The following is a 12,475-nucleotide window of genomic DNA, read 5'->3' as shown; positions in this document are numbered from 1 at the left end:
CAAAGAACCATACCAAAAGCCCAGAATCAATCATCGCTCTTCGCGACTAAACGCTCTAAGGGTAAGTCATTTCCAAGCGACGAGCGGCTACGCTTTATGCATAACACTAATAGCGTTGGCGGGACACTCATTGTGGGGAAGTTCAATTTGCAAGGATAGAATATAATTATTTTCTTTTTTTTTTCTTGACGTCATCACCGCGTCAACGCGGGAAGTTTGAGAAGTACAAGGTCAGTATTCCACGTGGTGGCACTCACGCGAACTAAACCCTCGTGTCCAGAAAAGTTGGATACGAACAAATGGTAGCAACAGTGAAGGCGAATTAATTCGAAGTATGGCATACAAAGCAGTGCTAAAGCTTCGCAACTCACATTGAAACGTTGGATTTGGCTCGCATTTGGCCTCTTCAATCTTCTGGGTGTACTGAGCAATGAAATCTCGCCTGGTGTTCTCCGTCGACGGTGGTTTGTATCTTTCAATCTGTTCCCTTGATTCAAAATAAAAAAGTCATGATGGGACTGAGAGACGAAAATACGCTGTGGCTGTGGTGCAATGGTTGGCTAAGCCAACGTAAGGTTCAGCCTCTCGGATGCGCTTCACTCTGGTTCAATTAGCTTCTATTTTCTCATGACTAGCCAATAATATTTTTGAGAAGGTACTAGAAGATGCATGTGGGCCAAGCAACCTTCTCAGGCAAGTGCGTGTAAGGGATTGTTAGAAACGACTTCATGCTCGTAGGTTCTACAAATAAATATAATACAGTTTTGCAAGTTTAAAAAAAATTCCATGCAATATTTACTCTCGTGCACGCGTCAGCTTCACAACCACTTCCTTTCCTCGGCTAATCAATAATCTTTCTAGATAAACTAACGAGAACGGTGAAAAATCGCAGTACAATGCAAATTAATCCATAGCTTGAGTGGCAAGAACATTGGATAAGCAAAACAGTTAGGAGCAAGGTAAAAAAGACGTCATACTTTAAAAAGCGACTTTTACATTGTTTTTGTAACGTATAACTTTTGAAAGCATTTACCTTGTTTCATTGTGCGGATTTCTTAGAACCTAGGAGCCTAATAAATTTTACATGACAGGCCACACTAAGTTTGGACGAGAGAACACGTGAGCAGAGACTAACTTACGCGCTGATAAGTTCTCCAAAAAAAATTTAACTTTCTGCTCTTCCTTCAACAATGGCAATATATTGAAACGGAAGTCACACATACGAACGCTTGCGAATCTGAAATTAGCAACCACCGTGGCTCGTGCTGTATTAGCAACATCTACCAATGCCTGCCCGTTCTAGGCTGGTCATGTATCTGCCGGATATTCTGCTTCCACGGACGTTCCCCATGCGTGCCAGCTAAATTTACATTCCAGAAAATTTATCTGTTAAGACATCAGCTCTGATATAGAAAGAAATAGTTTTTGGTGTAGCGGTGTATTAGCTTCTTTTGTTTTCACCGGGAGAGCAGTCTTTGCTGAGCTTTGCAGCCGAATTTCGACTAAGCGTGTACTTATATGCATCAGTATACTGCCCCTACATAAGTGCGGTCTGGCGTTCTTCAAATTATGAGTTTCGGCAACAAACTGTAAAATCTCACCATTTAATAATGAAGCAGATATACATATTCAGCTGCGTAATTCTCCCTAATTCTGTACATGTGCAGACATATGGGCTTCTATTTTCCCTGTTCGCATCGAACTCAGCAACTGAAGCTTCAAGCTTAACATAGTTCGGTTCAGAAATGCAATATTATGATAGTTGTTCTTTCTGCAAGGAGGTGAAAATTGCTTTTATGTATATAATGACAATTTAAATCGAACATGAGGTGTATTCCCGTAAAAGCTTTCAGTCGTACCTTATACGGCTAAACTTGTTCCAGTAAAGTCTTTTTGAGCACATTTGTCGCCCCAAATGCGTATACGGAATGCTTGTTTTGTTCACTTAACTACTCCACTGTTCCTGCCTTCAGCGTCTTCCATCGAGAGCGTATTTGTTGCCAGAGGACTGCGCAACTTACAGGAGCCGCACCGTCACCTTTTCTGCAAGGTGTTGGCGGCCCATAATGAGATGTCAAAACGTCACTGAAGGTACACTAAGCTTAGAGCAGCAAAGGTAGTCACAAGAAAAGCCAAGCATCGACTTTGGGTAACCGCGAATCTAGAAATCGGGGGCCCACAGCAAACGTCGGCGACACCACCCGCTGACTGCCTCTGAACGGTTCTAAACAACTGTGAAGATGTCTCTGCCTGATTTGTCACGAAAATATGAGAAAATGAAGGATTTCGTGAATATGTCAATAATAATAACGGCATGGTCATGAGAGGAACGAAGGCTCGCCTATCTAATAATAAGCGGATGTATTTCTTAACTGTTAAATAATAAATAGAATTATAAGTTAGCACCACTGACTGTTATGATTATTGATACGGCACTGATAGCATTGCACTCACTGGTAAAAAAAAGAGAAATATTGAAGGCAAGACTTAAGTGATGTGCCCCTCTCTTCATTCATATATTTCTTAATGTTTTCCCTGACTTTTTCCCTGTCCCGTTTTTTTCTCCAATTCGCTCTGAGCGAAAGCTTCACTGCGCCGTCAAAACTAGCTACTGCACATAAAACACTCAACACTGCAGAAGAATAAAGCCTACATTTTGTACAGATACGGGTGTTTGAGATCACATTAATGAATATATAATAATACAGGCTCCTATATGCAACAGAAAAGAAGCTGCGGGTCTCCACGCCAATTTTACTGGTTACTTGCGTGCAGTCTGACATGCGCCATTTAACTCAACGTAAAAACTCTGAAGTTTTTAAAGAAATATCGCTCAGTGGACTTACCTTATAAACGATGCGTAACTATCCACTAGTTGGCATGCTTTCCCTACCCTGGTAAAAGGGACGCGCTTAAGCAGGTTTCGTAGCCACTGCGGCGTAGACTCGAAGAGTGGGGCTGTCAGCATTTTGGCGCCAAAAATCTCGAGGTGTTCGATGAGCCGTTCTTGCACAGCGTCCTCGTCAGGTAGTCCCGACGGGAAGAAAAAATGCGCAACATTGCCAACTGCGCATTTCATGACGAGGCGACGTACTGACAATGATTCACCAAGGGTTTCTCCCAAGTCCTTGGCCAGGCGGCGGAAGCGCATCTGCCAAGGAAGATGGACACGTTGACTTTACAGCTAAGGTGCCGAAACAGAGAAGTGCTTGTGACCCAACCAGGACTTAAAATATTCCTGAAGGTAGCGTTTACTTGTTCCGCAATGTCACATTTGATGTGTATGAACGCACGAATATTTCCGGATAATGCTAACTGTTGTTATTGTCGGATAACTTCAAGGGTGCATTTTTTTGGCTTTCGCACAAACATGTGAATCGTGTTATTGTCACTTTCACAATGGCGCGTAGTAGAGAGCGAGTTTCACGTTACAGCAACCTTCACAAATTTTTCTGGGGTTAAATTGTCAACTCTTCTTTCGTGAGATACTGCTTCCCTTTGCTGGAGCCCTCAATCTAGTAAACATTACGAGTGCTGAGGGCGTTTATTTCTGTCACGGTGACGATCTCAAGAGTGGCATGCGAAGTGTTTGTTGCTATGGCCTCAAGAATAGCTTATCATGATGATTCATTTAACTCATGACAATAACGCTCTGTAGAAGGGAGAGGGTAAGCCTGGAACCAGTTGGTAATCTAATAAACGGAGAAAAAGTGCAATCTGATGAAAAAAAGAAATCTATAATAAATAATTTAAGATGGTGTAATAGTGTAGTAATCCACATTGCACAAACAGATAGAAGTAAAAGTACCTGTTATTACTATTATTAACGTTAACACCTCAAAAAATAAATGGTCGTGTCAAAGAATTCATTTAAATTTGGAATATTATTAACAGTGATGTTATTGCGAATTTATCTCTCTGGCACGTTGCACCGAAGCCACGAGTTGTTGTTGATGTTGACGTCGTCGTCTTATTTCCCCTTTCGGCGAGTCATGGCCTTTTTTACATGTCGATGCAACAGTGCGCCATGCATAACGATTCACGGCATTACTTACGAAAAGTTTTCGGGCAAAACCTTTTTGAAAGACCTGGCGCAGCAACCTTTGCAGCAAGAATAGCTGAGCGCATTTAAACTCCTACTATGGCACGAAATGCCTAGTGCTCTTTCACGGGGTTTTGCTGTATTGAATGACAAAAAACTAAAAATAACAGCTTGACTCGTAATCCTTGCAGGACAGTGAAAATTTACAATCAATTTAACATATAATCTATTTATTGGTGGGCAGAGATAATTCGGTATGTGGCTGCGCCAGCCAGGAATTGCCTGCCAAGTGTCTCTCAAAACAGAGATGCAGAGCATGTTAAAACGGCAGAGACGTCGTGTCGTATCAGTTGAGTGAAGTAGGTTATTTGGCATTGGAAAGGGGCGAGGGGGGGGGGCGGGGGGGGCTGGAAAATAGGTGGCGTAACGCACTGGAACGGCGCATGTGTAAAAAAAAGCAGAGGCACAGTGAGGTCCGCTGTGAACGAACGGGAAATGTTGAATTCTGTTTTAGTGCGACAGTAGTTGAATCGAAGGCTTACTGTGCCCATGCGTATGACTTTGTCTTGCGCCACCGCCCATACCATCATTATCTGATCAAACGTTGACGCTCAATTCACACCCACAAAATAGGACAATAAAGCATCAGTTCCCACGTGGTATTTGAGCAGGGTGTTAGACTGGGCCAGTTAGTATTCAAAGCTAAAGTGTCTAGCGCAAGAGCAGACGCGGGACACTAAAAAGGCGACAAGGACAAGCTTGTCCTGGTCCTTTTTAGTGTCCCGTGTCGACGCTTGCGCGAGTCACTTCAGCGTCGTATTTAACGCCTGGCGGATTCGTGATGTGCAGTGCAGAGCCGAACACGCTGACAACTGTACTGGAGCGCTAAGTTACCGCTTGTTAACTTGTGCGCGATTTTGTCTGCCATGGGCACTATATAGCGTGGTGTCTGGGCGTGTAATTTTATTTTCCAAGCAGGTGATGCATTAGGTAACAAAGAAAATGCCGAGTGTATTGTGAAAGAATTTGTTTTCACAATAAAGTGAGTGTACGCTGTAGAAACCGACTCCTGTCCCAGTAAAGGAGCGCCAAATCTGGGAATGCTGAAGTCTGATGATGCTTGTCTTGTGATACTTTTACGGAATGTAATGGATATCATGATACGCCATTTGAAACAAAACGCAGTTTTCGTTTAGGCCCATGAACTGCGCTTTTCCTCTCTCCGTACACGGCTGTTCTCTAGCACTGCGTCATATTGACACATGTGCTTCTTCATCTTTCTCCGGTGACTGCTGTTCTCCGGCTAACAAGTGTTGGAACTTATAGCTTAGCTCAGGACGCGCCTGCATGTCTCGGAAGTTTATCGAATGTTATCGATGGCTCTATTCGTTGTGTGTTGTCGCTGCACATCCTGTATGTAATTTGATTGTATGCGAGACGCGAATTGTGTAGTGCGCTCTCGAAGAACCACGGACACCAGCTATTACTTTCATCCTTCGATGACTCATGAATAAAAGCCGACGTGCTTTACTCCCAGATCAATTTTAGACGATTGCTGGCTGTGTTCGCTGCTATCGTTGCGCTTTGCGTGTAACTTGTGTTTGCGGGGATAGGAACGCCCAATAAAACCTTAGTTTCGTCATTCACAGTCTTGCTATTTTGTTTTTGACCATCACTTCAACGTGACAGTAACATTAAATCTAACTGTTTTCATTCGGCACAGAATGGTTTCCGTAAGAGTTTCTCTACCGAAACGCAACTAGCTCTGTTTCTGCACGACTTACATGTAAACCTTGATTCTAACTAACAAACTGACGCTATTTTTCTGGACTATGAAAATGCCTTTGACAAAGTATCTCATCGCCACTTACTACTAAAGCTTTCTTCCTTGAACTTACACAGTGACGTACTCAAATTGCTCGAAGCATTCCTTACTGATCGCTACCAATTCATTTCCGTACATGACAAATCATCCACTCTTCTCCCTGTAACTTATAGAGTCCCTCAGGGATTAGTTCTCGGTCCTCTTCTATTTTTAATTTATCATAATGATTTACCCCAACACGTATATTGTAAGATACAAATTTTTGCCCATGACTGCATGATTTACCATCAAGTTTCTAATGCTACTGACGAAAACACCTTACAACAAAGTCTTAACAACGTGGAGTCTTGGAGTGAAGATTGGCTGATGACTTTTAATCCCAACAAATGTAAACACATATCTTTTACCCGCCGCCGTAACACTTTCCTGTCTTCTTTTACAATAGTAAACGATCCCTTAGAAACCGTAGAATCATTTGAGTACTTGGGCGTCACACTTTCTCGTGATCTCAGTTGGGGTATGCATATTTCCAACATACTTTCATCACCTAACCGGACTTTTGGCTTCATGAGACGACACTTGCGTGACGCCCCGCAGAACGTAAAACTCATAGCTTTCAAATACCTTATCAGACCGATAGTTGAATACGCATCACTCATCTGGAATCCATATCAAGTCTATCTAGTTAACGAGCTCGAGTCCTCTCAAAACCGCGTCGTCAGATACATCCATTCATCCTACTCATATGACGTAAGCGTATCATCCTTAAGAGCAAAATCTGATCTACAGCACCTTGCACGTCGCCGCGCTACTGCCAGCCTTTGCCTCTTTCATAAGTTCTTTTACAGTTTCTTATTTCACGAGCGATATATCGCACCACCCGCACGCATATCGCTACCAACTGGGCACCCATTACAAGTCTTACGCCCACTTTCCCACGCAACTACTTTTTCCTCGTCTTTTTTTCTCGCACAGCATCAGATTGCAATGCGCTTCCCCCACACGTCATTGCAAGCACGTGCCCGACATCGTTTTTCGAAAATGTGTCATTGTTGGCTAATCAATGACTTGCTTCTTCACGCGTTATTCTTTCTGTTTTTATGCACTTGCAAAAATGCAGCTTTCTTGTACAAATTTTTCTGTATACCTGTGTTTATGTTTGCATTATCAACTGTACCCACCCCTTATGTAATATCCCTAGCAAAGGGTCTTTTAAGGAAATAAACGTGATCCTGAACTGAACTGTCCTTATGAGTCTGCTGTCAAATGTCTCTACCTGAACTGAGCCATTCATAGAATACTCAAATTTAGCGTGTATCTTCACTGCATTTTTAGTAGTCTTACTTTTTGCTTAGTTGCACGTATAGTAGCCCTTCTCAGTTCAGTAAGGGTAGTCAACTTTGTAAGTTGGTTCTTGTGCAGGCTGCACACTTTACAGGAAAATAAAGAACCCAATGAAGCTGCTGTAAAGTCCGTCGATGTTAGGTTCTTCCCACACACACACACACACACACACACATATATATATATATATATATATATATATATATATATATATATGAGTGTCTGTGTGTGCGTGTGTGTATGTATGTATGTAGTGCATACTGCCAATAATCCATTAGCGTAGTGCCACAGAAATATTTGCTGAAGTTCGATACGGGCACCAGACCGCAAAAACCTATGGACACTTTGCTAAACTAAACAGCGATAGGCGAAATCCTATCTATCAATGCCTCCGTAGTTATTTGAACTTTTGTGAGAACGGACGCCGCCGTGGCCACGAGCATAAGATGCAATCGCCGCAATGTGGCTGTAAGGTTTGTCACTGATATGCGCGCACCCCCACGCGCATGTCCGCGCTCTCCCATGTGCCCACTCGCACAGCGCTACTGGCATGACGCCTCCTCTCTTTGCTCCCCTCTCCGGTGTTCACTGCTTTCCTAGGTCCACCACAGATTGCGCCCGGACACTCATAAGGCACTAAAGGCTCACGCCTTAATATTTGTATATTACATTAAAACGTATGATGTTGCAAAGGGTGACTTCATCACCAGAAAGGTGCGCATAAAGTAAGCTATACCTAAACATATAAATCGTCTTCACGATTAAACTTCCATAAAAAGCCAGTGGAAGGCATTGTACGGCGAAGAAAAGTAAAAAAGGACAATGATCATTCCTTCATTTACGCCAGAAGGATAATATACATTATGACACGTGTTCACAAATCGTATTTTACGAAGCAGTATTTCATCAGTAGAAGGTATTGGGACTTTTGTATGCAATTTGGAAGATGTGGGTTATAAGGAAACAAACATGGAGACCAAGGCATGTCGTGAATGCTACTTGTTGCAGCGGAATCGCACACCTTAAGAAAATTTCAACCGTTGCAAGAAGTATGAAAATCTCGCTATTTAGTGGCATTATTTAGTGTGGCATTTAATTAGTGGCAGTGCAGTAATTTCACCGCCTTGGTCGGTATTGCCTACACCATTTTCTTTCTATCTTAAGTTTGCTGCAGAACCAGCTAATCAGGCCGTTATTTTTCATTTGGGTTCTTTTAGGTCACCCAACAGAAACTGCTGCTTTAAAGGTCGTTGTAGGGAGCGTCCTCCACCAACTGCTCATAGGCATTTGAATACTCATGTTTTGTGACAGAAATGAGAGCCAGAACGCTGCTTCCGAATTTCCTAGCGAGAGTTTCTGGCTTGCCTACGTTGCCGCCAAGCACTGCTGCTACTTTCCAGAGGGTCGAAAATCATTCATAAGTATCGAGCAAACCCTCCTAGCGTTACCCGCCTTTTTCAGCGCTTCATCCTGCGAGAGCTTCGCCATCGCGCGTTGGGCGCCACATTCACGTCCGCGAACTGCGGCGTCAAACACAACTTAAGCTACTCAACTGGTGCTATCCGCCGAATTGACATGTGAGCCACTGTATGCCCTGCTGACCTTTCTTTACAGAAGGCTTCTACGTCTTTGCTGCTGAACAGGTAGCCATGGGTTCATACTAAGTTCTGACGCATTGAAATTGTTTGGTGTCCTTCTCTGAGTTTCCCCAGCCTGGATACCCATTGTACAGTGCTATTATCTCCTCTCCCAAGCTACTTCGACCAGTCAGTGCCAGAGAGATCGGTAGGCACATGTCTCGTATTTATTCCAGAATGGAGCATTCTTCGATTATTAAGAAAAAGTTCAGTTTTATTACTCATGATAATACATCTTTAATGCCTACACTTCTGTTTTCCGTAGTGAGTTTTCAGGGTTTGGTGACGCCACGTGAAAGAATGCGATGAAGGTACAGCTGGAGAACATTGTACCAATAGCGAAGGGCTAATGGCAGCAAGGTGTGGGAGAAGAATTTTTTTTCATTTGATCGGTCTAATCCCGTATAGTCACTGCGTTCCCGTCATATCAGATACTGAGTTTTGGTCATTTTTGACACGTCGAGCGACAGACAGCAGAAGCAGTGATAGCCGGAAGAATCTTTGATAAATCTTGCAGGGTTCATTAATCGAACATATAATTACCATACAATCAACATATAGTAGAAATAGCATGAAATATCTTTGTGTTATGGAGCGCCTGGTTCCGCTCGTATGATTATATAAGATTGCTGATGCTTCTCTTTTAACTGCATTTACTGCCGTTGTGAGAAAAAGAATGCTTGGAACTGAAGGCCTATCCTGTGGTATTATCTTTTTGTTTTCATTTATCCTCGTTTGCTCGTCCAGTTAGAGTGATGCCATTGAAGGGGTACTTTCGCTAGGTACTGAAGATGGTGACTAGCGTTGCAACTCTGTATTGCAGCTCTGTATTGACCAGATACTTTATTTAATGGAGAAGAAGAAGGCATGTATAAATTAATCAAGAAAAAGACATGAATTTGTGTCCGCACGCGTAACCTTGTTCTACCTGCCGTAAAAAGTGGAGACAGCACTAAATTTTATTACATACGTATGCAAAAGTAATATATAGTTTTTCTAATGAATCACAACTTAGAACCTGTGAAATTCTAAGATGAACATTTTATTGCTATATTTAGACTTGGTGTAATTGCGGAATATTATTGTTACGCGAAGGACGAGTCAGTAAGGCGAGCAACTATTTACAGGTTATATTTACAGAAGTGGTTGCAGCGCTGACCGGCTGGATTCACCGCGCGAGCCCAGTTCGTTCGTTTTTCGTTTTTGTCGAGTAATGGTGCCCACGCGCCTCGTTCAAACAATCAAACGCCACACGCTTGTAGCATAATCCTCTGGCGGCAGAAGCGACGTCCTGGAGCGTCTAAATGTCATGACTGGGAGAGTGATACTGCTTCAGTCATGTGACGTGCCCGATATCTATGGACTGGGAAGCAGATGGGGCATCAGGGGCGATCTCGTAGGTGACGGTAGTGGCGGCACGAAGCAGTCGGTATGGGCCTGTGTAACGAGACAGAAGTTGTTCTTACAGGCGAACCTGACGCGACGGAGACCATAGAAGCACCAAAGAACCAGGCGGGAAGTGCACGACTCGTTGTCGCGGGCAATTTCCTTTGCGTGGGCACAGCGCGCGATGGGTCAAGTGCATCTTCACTGGTTGGTGCCACGTGAACAGAGATGGCTGTGTCGAAGGGAAGGACTGGTTCTCGGCCGAAAAGAAGGAAAAATGGGGAATAACCGGCTGTGTCGTGGCGCAGCGAATTATACGCAAATGTGACAAAGGGTAGAGCGAGGTCCCAGTCAGTGTGGCCTGAAGAGATATTTCGCGAGCATGCCTGTGAGAGTGCGATTGAGACGCTGCGTGAGGACACTTGTTTGCGGATGGTATGATGTGGATAGCTTGTGGCTCGTGGCACAGGACTCCAAGATGTCCCCGATCCCTTTTGAGAGGAATGTCTGGCCACGATCTGTGAAAAGTTGTCGCGGAGCTCAATGTAAAAAAATCATGTCGCGTAGAAGAAAAACGGCGATATCTGTGGCATAGCTTGCAGGAAGCCATCGGGTGATGGCGTAGCGCGTGGTGTAATCCGTGGTCACCATGATCCACCTGTTCGCAGAGGCAGAAAGAGAGAAAGGGCAAACCAAACCAACCCGAAAGAATGGTTCCTCGAGAATGTCGAGTGGTTGAAGGTATCCAGCAGGGAGCGTCACTGGTGCCTTGAATCGCTGGCATTTCTCACACGCAGCTACGTATTTTCGAACGGAGCGAGCTAGGCCTGGCCAAAACAAGTGTCGGTGGTACCGTCGTAGGTACGTGTCACACCGAGGTGACCGGCGGTGGAGAGGTCGTGAAGTTCGTGGAGTACAGCCGTTCGAATGTGTTTAAGGATCACAAGGAGTAATGTAGGGCCGTCGGGGTGAACGTTGTGTTGCTAAATTACGCCATCTTGGAGCGTGAATAAGCGAAAAGAACTGTCGGCAAGTGACGATTCCAGGCGGTCAATGATGTAACGCAAGGACGGGTCACGGCGCTGCTCGTCCGCGACATGGAGCAGTGCAAAAACAGGGAGAACACAGGCGTCGGTGTCAGAATCAGACGTAGACGTCGCGTCTTCGACTGGGTAGCGAGAGAGGCAATCTGCGTTCTGATGTTAGCGTCCCGACTTGTAAGTCACTGTGTAGGGATATTCTTGTAGTTGGAGGGCCCAAAGACCCAGCCGGCCAGTAGGATCCTTGAGCGACGAAGGCCAACAGAGCGCATGATGGTCTGTGATTCTTTGAAACAGCCCGGACGAGAGCGAGACATTCGCGCCCGGTGAATGAATAGTTGTGCTCATCAGTTGCCAGGAGCCGACTATCGTAGGATGTAACGCGGTCGTATCTGTGTTAGCGTTGCGATAACACAGCGCCGATCCTATGACCACTGGCATCGGTTCGGACCTCTGTCGGGTGCGGACGGGTCAAAGTGGCGCAAGACCGGTGGATTGGTGAGAATCGTGAAAAGGCGTGAAAATTCGGAAGTCTGACGAGGACACCCCACGTATAAGGCATGCCTTTCTTCAGAGGTTCAGTTAGTGGACGAGCGATTGCTGCGAAATCTTTCACGAAGCGTCGGAAATAAGAACACGGCCCCACGAAACTCCGGACTTCTTTGACAGAATGAGGTACAGGAAAAGCCGTTGCTGCGCGAACCTTCTCCTGGTAAGGTTGTACGCCAGAAGCAATAATGAGATGGCCTAGCACGGTAATCTGTCGACGCCCGAAGGGGCACTTCGATTAATTTAATTAAAGCCCAGCCTTCCGGAAGACATCAAGGATAGCTGCGACGCGCTCAAGATGCGTCTAAAATGTAGGAGAAAACATAAGGACGTCGTCGAGGTAACAAAGGCAAGTTGATCATTTGAAACCTTGAAGCAGAGAGTCCATAATCCGTTCGAACGCAGTGGGGCATTGCATAAACTGAATGGCATAACCTTGAATTGGTAGAGGCCATCTGTAGTAACGAAAGCGGTCTTTCCTTGGCCCTGCTCATCGATGAAAATCTGCCAATAACCAGATCGAAGGTCGATGGAGGAAAAGTATTTGGCACCATAAAGACAGTCAAGATCGTCATCGATTCGTGGTAAAGGGTAAACGTCCTATTTAGTGATTCGTTTTAGTTGGCGGTAATCAACGCAGAAACGCCACGTG

The 12,475-nt window shown here is 44.5% G+C and overlaps 1 protein-coding gene across 1 annotated transcript in view; it reads right to left on the bottom strand.

Annotated features, from left to right (window-relative positions):
• The window catches only part of LOC142587419 (cytochrome P450 2C20-like), a 75,213-nt gene that overhangs the window by 37,515 nt on the left and 25,223 nt on the right, over positions 1–12,475 (bottom strand). The window contains exons 5-6 of the mRNA XM_075698429.1: positions 2,847–3,151; positions 372–487 (exon numbers count right to left, since the gene is read on the bottom strand). Of these exons, the coding sequence (XP_075554544.1) occupies positions 372–487; positions 2,847–3,151 (421 nt within the window). The remainder of the gene's footprint in view (positions 1–371; positions 488–2,846; positions 3,152–12,475) is intronic.

Source organism: Dermacentor variabilis, chromosome 7 (genome assembly GCF_050947875.1).
Source record: "Dermacentor variabilis isolate Ectoservices chromosome 7, ASM5094787v1, whole genome shotgun sequence".
Taxonomy (NCBI): domain Eukaryota; kingdom Metazoa; phylum Arthropoda; class Arachnida; order Ixodida; family Ixodidae; genus Dermacentor; species Dermacentor variabilis.
This window is presented reverse-complemented; position numbering and strand designations above follow the sequence as displayed.